This window comes from Lucilia sericata, unplaced genomic scaffold (assembly GCF_015586225.1).
Source record: "Lucilia sericata isolate MDLA Ls3-8-SP2 unplaced genomic scaffold, ASM1558622v1 Contig000647F_arrow, whole genome shotgun sequence".
NCBI classification, from domain to species: Eukaryota; Metazoa; Arthropoda; class Insecta; order Diptera; family Calliphoridae; genus Lucilia; species Lucilia sericata.
Window position 1 is genome coordinate 213,948 of NW_023994653.1, and position 13,760 is coordinate 227,707.

Consider the following 13,760-nt stretch of genomic DNA (forward strand, 5'->3'; position numbering starts at 1 on the left):
AACTAGAACTGAACTAGAACTGAACTAGAACTGAACTAGAACTGAACTAGAACTGAACTAGGAACTGAACTGAACTGAACTGAACTGAAACTAGAACTGAACTAGAACTGAACTAGAACTGAACTAGAACTGAACTAGAACTAGAACGGAACTAGAACTGAACTAGAACTGAACTAGAACTGAACTAGAACTGAACTAGAACTGAACTAGAACTGAACTAGAACTGAACTAGAACTGAACTAGAACTGAACTAGAACTGAACTAGAACTGAACTAGAAACTGAACTAGAACTGAACTAGAACTGAACTAGAACTGAACTAGAACTGAACTAGAACTGACCTAGAACTGAACTAGAACTGAACTAGAACTGAACTAGAACTGAAACTAGAACTAGAACTGAACTAGAACTGAACTAGAACTGAACTAGAACTGACTAGAACTGAACTAGAACTGAACTAGAACTGAACTAGAACTGACTAGAACTGAACTAGAACTGAACTAGAACTGAACTAGAACTGAACTAGAACTGAACTAGAACTGAACTAGAACTGAACTAGAACTGAACTAGAACTGAACTAGAACTGAACTAGAACTGAACTAGAAACTGAACTAGAACTGAACTAGAACTGAACTAGAACTGAACTAGAAAACTGAACTAGAACTGAACTAGAACTGAACTAGAACTGAACTAGAACTGAACTAAACTGAACTAGAAACTGAACTAGAACTGAACTAGAACTGAACTAGAAACTGAACTAAAACTGAACTAGAACTGAACTAGAACTGAACTAGAACTGAACTAGAACTGAACTAGAACTGAACTAGAACTGAACTAGAACTGAACTAGAACTGAACTAGAACTGAACTAGAACTGAACTAGAACTGAACTAGAACTAGAACTGAACTAGAACTGAACTAGAACTGAACTAGAACTGAACTAGAACTGAACTAGAACTGAACTAGAACTGAACTAGAACTGAACTAGAACGAACTAGAACTGAACTAGAACTGAACTAGAACTGAACTAGAACTGAACTAGAACTGAACTAGAACTGAACTAGAACTGAACTAGAACTGAACTAGAACTGAACTAGAACTGAACTAGAACTGAACTAGAACTGAACTAGAACTGAACTAGAACTGAACTAGAACTGAACTAGAACTGAACTAGAACTGTAACTGAACTAGAACTGAACTAGAACTGAACTAGAACTGAACTAGAACTGAACTAGAACTGAACTAGAACTGAACTAGAACTGAACTAGAACTGAACTAGAACTGAACTAGAACTGAACTAGAACTGAATACTGAACTAGAACTGAACTAGAACTGAACTAGAACTGAACTAGAACTAAACTGAACTAGAACTAGAACTGAACTAGAACTGAACTAGAACTGAACTAGAACTGAACTAGAACTGAACTAGAACTGAACTAGAACTGAACTAGAACTAGAACTGAACTGAACTGAACTAGAACTGAACTAGAACTGAACTAGAACTGAACTAGAACTGAACTAGAACTGAACTAGAACTGAACTAGAACTGAACTAGAACTGAACTAGAACTGAACTAGAACTGAACTAGAACTGAACTAGAACTGAACTAGAAACTGAACTAGAACTGAACTAGAACTGAACTAGAACTGAACTAGAACTGAACTAGAACTGAACTGAACTAGAACTGAACTAGAACTGAACTAGAACTGAACTAGAACTGAACTAGAACTGAACTAGAACTGAACTAGAACTGAACTAGAACTGAACTAGAACTGAACTAGAACTGAACTAGAACTGAACTAGAACTGAACTAGAACTGAACTAGAACTGAACTAGAACTGAACTAGAACTGAACTAGAACTGAACTAGAACTGAACTAGAACTGAACTAGAACTGAACTAGAACTGAACTAGAACTGAACTAGAACTGAACTAGAACTGAACTAGAACTGAACTAGAACTGAACTAGAACTGAACTAGAACTGAACTAGAACTGAACTAGAACTGAACTAGAACTGAACTAGAACTGAACTAGAACTGAACTAGAACTGAACTAGAACTGAACTAGAACTGAACTAGAACTGAACTAGAACTGAACTAGAACTGAACTAGAACTGAACTAGAACTGAACTAGAACTGAACTAGAACTGAACTAGAACTGAACTAGAACTGACTAGAACTGAACTAGAACTGAACTAGAACTGAACTAGAACTGAACTAGAACTGAACTAGAACTGAACTAGAACTGAACTAGAACTGAACTAGAACTGAACTAGAACTGAACTAGAACTGAACTAGAACTGAACTAGAACTGAACTAGAACTGAAACTAGAACTGACTAGAACTGAACTAGAACTGAACTAGAACTGAACTAGAACTGAACTAGAACTGAACTAGAACTGAACTAGAACTGAACTAGAACTGAACTAGAACTGAACTAGAACTGAACTAGAACTGAACTAGAACTGAACTAGAACTGAACTAGAACTGAACTAGAACTGAACTAGAACTGAACTAGAACTGAACTAGAACTGAACTAGAACTGAACTAGAACTGAACTAGAACTGAACTAGAACTGAACTAGAACTGAACTAGAACTGAACTAGAACTGAACTAGAACTGAACTAGAACTGAACTAGAACTGAACTAGAACTGAACTAGAACTGAACTAGAACTGAACTAGAACTGAACTAGAACTGAACTAGAACTGAACTAGAACTGAACTAGAACTGAACTAGAACTGAACTAGAACTGAACTAGAACTGAACTAGAACTGAACTAGAACTGAACTAGAACTGAACTAGAACTGAACTAGAACTGAACTAGAACTGAACTAGAACTGAACTAGAACTGAACTAGAACTGAACTAGAACTGAACTAGAACTGAACTAGAACTGAACTAGAACTGAACTAGAACTGAACTAGAACTGAACTAGAACTGAACTAGAACTGAACTAGAACTGAACTAGAACTGAACTAGAACTGAACTAGAACTGAACTAGAACTGAACTAGAACTGAACTAGAACTGAACTAGAACTGAACTAGAACTGAACTAGAACTGAACTAGAACTGAACTAGAACTGAACTAGAACTGAACTAGAACTGAACTAGAACTGAACTAGAACTGAACTAGAACTGAACTAGAACTGAACTAGAACTGAACTAGAACTGAACTAGAACTGAACTAGAACTGAACTGGAACTGAACTAGAAACTGAACTGAACTAGAACTGAACTAGAACTCCTTTTTATGATTTCACATGACTGATATTTATATAACAATCCCTTGATCAAAACCATTTAACACCACTAGTTGAACCAATGTCTCTGAGTGCGACTCTTAATTAGAACTTCTATATCTGTATCTTCATAATATTTGTATGTATTTTGTGGACCAATACTTTTATTTTACTAAAATTGTGTATGTTTATTTAAGTTTAAAATTAAATTTTATTTATTTCTTTCTTCATATTAAATTTTTCCAAATAAAAGCAAATCAATCACATTTTATTATGCACAAACTTATAATTCAACTTAAATACAGCAAAACAATTGCTGGCATAAAAATGTCACGGTATTGTGAACTAAATATATTTCAAATACACGCGCACACATTCCTCCACTCAACAGCAATAGAAGTTGGAGAATAAAATGCATAAAAACAAATCAAATGGAAACTGTCTGGATTTCTAATAAGAAACTTTTACAGTCATAGAATTTCTAACAAGTTTATAAAACAAGCACCCCCACCACGAACATTCTATGCAGAAATAGAATATAATTTATTATACGAAAGTTTTGCTAAAGAAATAAAACGTTTTTAATGTTTTCTCTCAGTCGTTTTTTCAATTTAAAATCTATCAAAACAACTAGATCCTGGTTGGAGGGCTTCTAATTTAAGCTGAACTAAACAACAAATGGAAAATAGAAAGAGTTTATTATTTACTCGTGTTTATTTATTCATTTCAAAATACTAGTCACAATTTATTTCTATTGCTGGTTGTTGTATTTTATTGTTATTTTTTTATAGTGCGTCTACTTTATTTTTTATAGACTAGAAAGCTGTTAAATAAATGAAAAAACATTGACAGCCAAACAAGTAGGAAGTAAAAATAAAATAACTACACTTAGTACTATTATAGCAATTGATTTTATGATGATTTTCTCCATACGCCACCACGTACGCCTTAAGGCCCAATGAGAAAATTAATACACATGCAAACACCGGAACAGAAACTAATGTAGTGGAGTGTGTGTATATGTATATGTTCATATACAAATAAAGTCACTCATAAATAAAGCAAGAAGCAGCAAACAGGACAACGTAAACAAAATAAAACACATTTAATCAAAGCAACAGCATAAAATAATGAACAAATGTCCTTGTAGTTGATTACTATCCATACAATTTTTTTTATTGTTGATATTGAATTTGTTGTTGTTGTTGTTGTTGCTACTTTTTTCTGTTTTGTTATGCTTTTTGGTACTTTTATAGATTCTTGAATTATTTCGTTTTTTGTCAACATCGTTAAACATAATGGCGAACGCTTTTTATTTAAATACCTTAAGTTCTTAACAGAGCAACAAAAGAAATTTAACAAATATAATCTGTTATATATTTCTCAGTAAAATTTTTATGGTTGTTAGTAGCATTTCTTAGTATGACAGATTTTTTTAAGGTATTTTATAGAGAATTTTTCAAAATATTTAAAATAAATTAAAAACTTTAGCTAAAATTCGCGGAACGACAGATGTGGAAGGGTCTTACGTATTTGATCGATTCTAAAGTAATTCTCTAGTATTTGTAGCGAATACTCCACATTATCTATTTGTATAAAATACATATACAAATTGGTATACATATATCCCTCGGTAACATATAATATAGTACAAGTAACATACCGGTTACCTCTCTAAAATTTCTATATTAACAGTTCTTGTAACCTATCGGGTTATGTAAACTTTTGTATACATTCTATTCTTTCTATCAATTCTAAAAAAATCCTTTCTTCTTGTTTTATATTTTGGCTCATTGTTGACTGTAGGCCACAAACTTTTTTGTGGATTTACTCCTTTTTAAAAAAAAAAAAATATTAAAATTTAAAAAATTTGTGCTTCTATTCGAATTTATAGAAAATTTAAAATTTGGAGATGTTGAGTTATAGAGCGATATTTTGATTGTAATCTAAGTTTTGTTCAGTGATCCAGAGTTAAGCAATGATCCAGTAAGAGATGGTCGATGTTAACGGCACTCGATATTTGATAGTAATGTCGAAGTGCTTTACGTGAACACCTGCCGTGTTGGCCTATTTCACGGAGGTCTTTTTCAACGGTGACGTGTCATAATGTCCAGTGACATAATGTCCATGGACATTACGACACACCGAAAAGTGTCATAATGTCCAAGGACGTTATGACAATTCTTAAAAGTGTCATAATGTGCATGGACATTGTGACACTTTTAAAATAGAAATGTGTTGGAAAATTTGTTAAGAATTTAAGAAAGGGGACACTCTTATCCCGAAAAGAATTGCTCCGAAATTTGACGTATGTTAAGATTTGGATCCCTTTAAAAAAGTTTCCCGTATAGCCGGCCTTCGGCCGGGCGCAGATGTTTTCAACTCTGGGATATTTCGAAAAGCGGCTTCGCTAAATTAGGCTTTTCTTGATAAATGGACTCATTGACATCCATGGACTTTATGTCATTTTGCTAATAGACATTGTGACACTTTTGAAATTGTCATAACGTCCATGGACACTGTGACTCAATTTAGTGCGTCATAACGTCCATGGACATTATGTCACTGGACATTATGACACGCCATCTTTTTCAACCACTGGGTGAGCTTTTGTGACGATTAATTTATATATGGAATTTCCGGTCCAGTATACGTGCACTTTGCTCAAGTATTTGAACTATCTAATCTCTGACCATTGCTTCCCCGTTGCTTAATTTCCGAGATGCTAAAACATCACTTCCGTTTACAACGACGCCGATGGGATAGCCTCTGTTGAGTCGGCAACAGCACCTAGAGACGTATGCCGAAACTTTGTTCTTACTCATAGTGACACACTGTGGTAAATCTGATATGAACTTGGTTTACTCTGAACATACCTGGACAAGGAATGAAAATTCAATGATATCACATGTATAAGATACCTTTTATCCATAACCATTTAACCCAGCGCACTTCATATTCACACTGACACACTCATAAGAGAACAACATACGACAGACTCACTCTAGGTATACGGGCGGATGATTTCCGTATACCCCTACATTCATCCTGTATCATATACAATTAACACCAACTCATTTCCAACGCTTAGTACCACAGTCACTCCTCTGTGAGGAATCTGTTGTCATTCGGCAACAGTACCGAACTTATCCCGAAATATAGATTTCACCGTGCATCAGTCTTTTAACAGCAACATACTCTTCCCGCGAATTTGAGTTTAAACCACATCCACTACGTGGATCCCGAAGGAACCTCAACCAACTGACTAGCCAGGACAAGTCCTGCGGGCAATTGGCTACCTGTAATACCAGATTATGTGGTTCTCTGGTTAGACCCCATGCCAAATTATTCCAAGGACTAGCCGAGGAGTGAAATGACATCACCAGTTTATAGTCCTGGCAGACTAGAGGGACTGGTAGTACTTATTTACACCGAGATTGCAATACACCAAGATGAGGGACTTTCATCAAGAAAACATGTCCCAGGGGGATATTTGATATGTTGAATAGGCTGTATTGGAAAAAATTATATCGTTTAAGATATCACACTGATCTCTACTTACATTGAAATGAATGATCTGTTAGCGATCGATTTATTTATTTTTATTTATTTATTCAAACAAAGTAATATAAAAGCCTTAATAGGCCAATTAAACTATATTACAGAGGCAAATCCTGAATAGCATACATATGAAAAAAAAAAAAGTTTACTAATACTATATATAAATATGTACATATGAATTATGTTAAAAAGATGAAAATACAAGACATTTTTAGATGATTTTTTGCTTTAGTTGTTTGCTTTCTCTCTATTGAGTAGAATGCTTAATAAATACACACACCTCATTATACAATCCCGAATCATATCTTTGAAAGATCAGTTTGTAATTGATTATTCAATATATGGAAGTTTAATTCTTCTAATTAAGAGATGATCGATGTCAACGGCCTTGATATGTTGACATTTTCAATGGGCTTTATTCGAAAAAGTTTATATCGTTTAAGAAATCTCAGCTGATCTTCATAAGTATTGAATGGTCAGGTAGCTTGTGATATTGTTTGGTGGCTTAATATTGTTAAATGGGACGCTCATAATTTCAATGAACTATTCAGAATCTGAAACTGAAAGAAAGAAGTAGAAGCCATTCAATATATGAACATCGATTAAATTGGAAGACTCTGTCCACACCATAGAACTGATTGAGACATTGAGACTTCCTTACATCTATAAACATGGTCGATTGTTTAACATAATCCGTACAAACATAGATTTTCGAAGTGTGTCATATCTAAATATTGTTGGACACAGCAATTACTTCTTACTCTACAATATTGCTACTTTGTTGATATGAAATCAGAATTCGACTGACCTACAATACTATTGCATATAAATATAAAAAGATTTTTTCCAATATCAAAATTAGTGGATCATCTGTTTTATCTAACCAATTTGGTACCAAAAGAATTAGTTTTTTCATTAATAATGAAGTTAACTCCCCCTGGGCGTAGTTGTAGTTGCATAAACCAATATCCGCTACCATAACAATTCCATTACTAGTCCTTAGTTACAAAATTTCTGCTACAGTCTGTCAATTTTCCTTTATTTAATAAAACAAACTTTTTTTTAAATAAATATAACCCATTTTATAAAATTCATTTATAACTATTAATATTGAGTTACCATTTTCTTTCGTTTTATTGCAGTTCTTCCAGAACAACCCATTATATTAGATCGATGGGGTCGTCAACTAAATGGTACAAAATTAGGGCCAAAACAGGAAGGTGATGATATTGTTATTACCTGTCGTGTGGTGGGAGGTAAGTTTTTGCAGCTGGTATTTCCGGACAAATAATTTTCAATTTCAATGTTTTTATTGTTACTTATACGTTTAAAAAAATAAGCAAACAACAACATGAGAAGAAGAAGAAAAAGAGTTTATGAGGCCATATTTGTATGTGAACGGCATGTTTAACTATGAGTGTTTGTAAGAATGTGTTTTTGTGCTACTAGATGTCCGTTGTATACGTTTTTGATAGTAATTTAAGAATTCAATTTCCCTTTTAATTTCCCAAAAGCATTAAAAGCACACATATGTATGTATGAACATACATACATACTTACATCCAATACATATTTACTAACATGCGAGCATTGTACAATTGCCAGGACTATAGTGAAGTATACAGTGATGAACTCATAGACTTTGTGTGAAAAAATAAGAAACTGGAGCACATAAAAATAAACTACCCAACAGAAAACTATATTTTGTACTGGATGAATATTTTTTCAATCGTTCGTTTGCTTGTTTGCTAAGAAATAAAACGTATAACAATTCCTTTTCTATTTCACTTTTAACATATTCTTTTCAATTCAATTTTTTCCCCTTTTCATTCGTATTTGTTACCAAATTCTATAATGTCTACTACTGTTGCTGTGGCCAACCATGAAAATCCTTCCTTATGCTCGCACTTTTCTAAACCAAATGGAAAAAAACGCATACCAACACATGTAACACGAAAAAAAACTAATAAAAATCTGCTGCTGCCGGTTTCTTACACCAACAAATAACCACAATAATGTCTAACAACAACGATCACAAAAACTCCAACAATGGAACGAACAACACAATACAGGACGCCCCCAGCCACAAGTGCGATGGCTTGTAAATGGTCTACTGGTCGACAACCAATATGAACACAATTCCGGTGATGTTATCGAGAATCGTTTACTCTGGCCATCAGTTCAACGTACTGATTTAAATTCCGTATTCACATGCCAGGCATTGAATACGCAATTAGATAAACCCAAGGAAAAAAGTTTCATCTTGGATATGCATTGTAAGTATTAGACTGATACATATACAAACTTTCATCCACATAAAACACAAAATTTTTCTGGAGAAAAAAAAAACAGAAGAAAAATCAGCTAAATTTTTCCATAAAAAACATGGATGTTGGCTGGAGGCAAAAATGAGGGCAACAAATTTGTTTAAAAAATAGAGTAATGGAGAAAAGAAGAGGGAATAATATTGTTAAAAAATTGCATTTAATCGTTATTTTAGTAGAAGAGAAAAAAGGATATTTGGGGATATAAAGCATTAAGAAGGTAAAAAGGGGGTATATTAAGCCTGATAAGATTTTTGTAGGATTTTTCATACTAACTAACTAACTAACTACTAACTAACTAACTAACTAACTAACTACTACTAACTAACTAACTAACTAACTAACTACTAACTAACTAACTAACTAACTAACTACTAACTAACTACTAACTAACTACTAACTAACTAACTAACTAACTAACTACTAACTACTAACTAACTAACTAACTAACTAACTAACTAACTAACTAACTAACTAACTACTAACTACTAACTAACTAACAACTAACTACTAACTAACTAACTACTAACTAACTAACTAACTAACTAACTAACTAACTAACTAACTAACTAACTACTAACTAACTAACTAACTAACTAACTAACTAACTAACTACTAACTAACTAACTAACTAACTAACTAACTAACTAACTAACTAACTAACTACTAACTAACTAACTAACTAACTAACTAACTAACTAACTAACTAACTAACTAACTAACTAACTAACTAACTAACTAACTAACTAACTAACTAACTAACTACTAACTAACTAACTACTAACTAACTAACTAACTAACTAACTAACTAACTAACTAACTAACTAACTAACTAACTAACTAACTACTAACTAACTAACTAACTAACTAACTAACTAACTAACTAACTAACTAACTAACTAACTAACTAACTAACTAACTAACTAACTACTAACTAACTAACTAACTAACTAACTAACTAACTACTAACTAACTAACTAACTAACTAACTAACTAACTAACTAACTACTACTAACTAACTAACTAACTACTAACTAACTAACTAACTAACTAACTAACTAACTAACTAACTAACTAACTAACTAACTAACTAACTAACTAACTAACTAACTAACTAACTAACTAACTAACTAACTAACTAACTAACTAACTAACTAACTAACTAACTAACTAACTAACTAACTAACTAACTAACTAACTAACTAACTAACTAACTAACTAACTAACTAACTAACTAACTAACTAACTAACTAACTAACTAACTAACTAACTAACTAACTAACTAACTAACTAACTAACTAACTAACTAACTAACTAACTAACTAACTAACTAACTAACTAACTAACTAACTAACTAACTAACTAACTAACTAACTAACTAACTAACTAACTAACTAACTAACTAACTAACTAACTAACTAACTAACTAACTAACTAACTACTAACTAACTAACTAACTAACTAACTAACTAACTAACTAACTAACTAACTAACTAACTAACTAACTAACTAACTAACTAACTAACTAACTAACTAACTAACTAACTAACTAACTAACTAACTAACTAACTAACTAACTAACTAACTAACTAACTAACTAACTAACTAACTAACTAACTAACTAACTAACTAACTAACTAACTAACTAAACTAACTAACTACTAACTAACTACTAACTAACTAACTAACTAACTAACTAACTAACTAACTAACTAACTAACTAACTAACTAACTAACTACTACTAACTAACTACTAACTAACTAACTAACTAACTAACTAACTAACTAACTAACTAACTAACATATCGGTTCAAAATTGCAGAATTTTTGAGACTCATATTACGCATATTAATATTTCTAATCGATGGTAGGGAAAATATTTTTTATGTTTCTCGTATTCAGTATATTATTACGCATCGATTGAGATGTATTCCTACATGAGATTCTCAAAAAGGTAGTTCCTCGGGACATTCTAAATTACAGTATTATTAAACTCCTTTCAACTGTTTCGCTTACATTTTCCTTTTAGTACAATACGTATATGAGAAAATGGACAGAATTTTGTTTTAAATCTTGATTAGAAAATATTGAAAACTATAAAAATAAGTCGTGTGTGTACCCCTGTACTTTTAAGGGTTAAATTTGCTACAAAAGTAAAAATGTATTAACTTTTTACTCTAGCATTAGTAGAGAGTTAGCGAAAGTTATTAAAGGGTGTATTAAAGTACAGTTAATTTCTACGTTCCGATTCTTGACTTAATCTGGTTAAGTAATTAGTTCGAAATCATTAGTGAGATTTTTGTTTTGTATACCTAAGCCAATAATTAATCGTCTGATTCCTGACTAAACGAAATATAGAAACTAACTGAGACTTTAATACATAGTTATGTGAGAAAACAAGATAAATCTTAGCCCATGTCTGTCTTATATGATCGTGGAATAAGAAATGTCATCTCTCGCCCGTTGGCTCACTCTTGAAAATGGTGAAAGCTTTATTACTTAAGTTTGGTAAACTTGGTTGTAGAAGTTACTAGTTAGAGTAGGGTATACTTTAATTTAAAATACCCACTACTTATCATCTACTTATTTGTAATTCTCTTTATTATTCCAACAATCGGAAAGTAGTACATCAGCTATTTTTTGGTTTCCAAAAAAAAAAAAAACTTTTGACTTAATACTCTATGAATTTATGGTTCATAAAGATTTTCGTTTTTTTATTATTATTATTATTTTTACGTTCGTATTTTTAATATTTTTACGTTAATAATTCATGAGTTTAACTTTTTATGTTGATTTCCTTTTTATAACAAAAAATTCGTTATGGAAGGAAAATGTTTAACTAATAACTCCTGAGGGAATTTTTCAATAAGTAGACATAACAGCATGTGCTGTATATATAATAATAATATTTAAATAGATTTTGATTATAGAACTTAAAGTTTTTCAATGGTTACTTTTGCTGTTGTTGTTGTTGCTGTGTAGGTGTATCAAAGAAATTGAATTGAGGAGTTTAAATAAAAATAGAAAATGAAATCATCATAAAATGTATTTCTAACATATATTCCTTTTAAATGTTCAATACATTTTCAATTATAGTAAATAATAGATTATTAATGTATTTAAAAGATTTATAGAAAAAAAGTTAGTTAAATATGGAAAGTTTCAAACAAGATGAAATTAAAGCCATATGAAGTATTCAATTTCCTTTTAACTTATAGGTCTTTTAAAGTAGTTATTGATAAAGCAGTAAAATTTTTCTCCTGTTCAACAATCTTCCTTTACGAAATCAAAATATTGACGAATTGTCACAATCAACACATGCTGCAGTCAAACTTTGTGGAAAGCTTTTTGTAATTAAATTACAATTTTGATTTATTAATTTATCAAGTCAAAAGTTAATTAATATGCCAAACCTTTTCCAAAAAACTTCTACTGATGATTTTCAGCTTAATTACACCTTAATATTCTTGCTGCCAACACAATATAGACATACAAATATGCCACGCCAACATAAATTACAACATTTATAAAACTAAAGTAATTTGTCTATTAACTTAAGGCACTTAACAGACATAAAAATTAATTTGAAAAAGTATTCAGAAGGGTTGTGTTATTCTATTCTATCAGTTTCCGACAACATGTGTATTTTAACACAAAACCACCTACTTTTAGCACATGCAAATTGTAAAGTATAAAAAAAAAGTCTATGAAAGTGTAAAATAAAACAATAGAAATACAAAAATATAAAAATGTTTGTTAAATGTTGCCAATTTTTTTCCTCCTTACTTTTTTTGCATTCAACAAATCTAAAGGGGGGAAGAAAAGTAAACACCTAGACATTTGTAAACTAAAAAAAAAAAACAATAGAAAACTTTATAATACAATTTATTTATACACTTAATAACAATAGCAAAAAATAACAACAACTATAAGAACACAAATACTAACAAAACTAAAAACCTTTAATGTATTTACAGTAAAACCGCTTGAAGTGAAAATTATTGAACCGCCCAACTCGATGGTGGCTGATAGACGTTATGAAGTTACATGTGAATCAACCGGTTCTAGACCAAATGCCATTATAACCTGGTATAAAGGAAAAAGGCAATTACGACGAACGAAGGTAAGTTTTTTTTTTTTTTAATACAGTTGTATCTATTGTATCTATAAATGTCTATATTTATGGGGTGGTATTTTTAAGTAGGAGTATATATATGTGTGTATTTGCTCTAGTTGCAATATTACAGGTTTCAGAAAAAAAAGTTTTAGCATGTTTATTGTATATTTTCACTCTATAAGTAGGTAATGCACTATGGGATTGTTTAGCTAATAAAAAGTTAGTCTGGTTATAAGTTTACGACAAATATCTTTTTTTAATCAATTGAAAATAATCAACATTTTCGAGAGCTTGAAATGAAAACAGAAATGATATTATCTCGTTTTATCCTAGGTTTGGAGAAAGGTGTATATATTTTACACCTGTTGTCTGTCTCCTAGACATAATTTCTTAAAAGTTTCCTCTCAATGTTACGAAGGAAAGTCATAACATCGATTTCAATATATTTACATGTATTTTTAACAACTGTGTGTTCCAATGTTTTACTCTCCTTACCGTATACTATACAGTTGTCGGCTTAAAC

At 31.5% G+C, this 13,760-nt stretch overlaps 1 protein-coding gene across 1 annotated transcript in view; it reads left to right on the top strand.

The window, feature by feature from the left end:
• Nucleotides 1–13,760, top strand: part of LOC119607033 (nephrin-like) — a gene marked incomplete at its 3' end in the record, with an annotated part of 200,152 nt that overhangs the window by 171,409 nt on the left and 14,983 nt on the right. Inside the window, exons 5-7 of the mRNA XM_037960750.1 lie at nucleotides 7,939–8,052; nucleotides 8,869–9,072; nucleotides 13,098–13,243. Coding sequence (XP_037816678.1) covers nucleotides 7,939–8,052; nucleotides 8,869–9,072; nucleotides 13,098–13,243 — 464 coding nt within the window. The remainder of the gene's footprint in view (nucleotides 1–7,938; nucleotides 8,053–8,868; nucleotides 9,073–13,097; nucleotides 13,244–13,760) is intronic.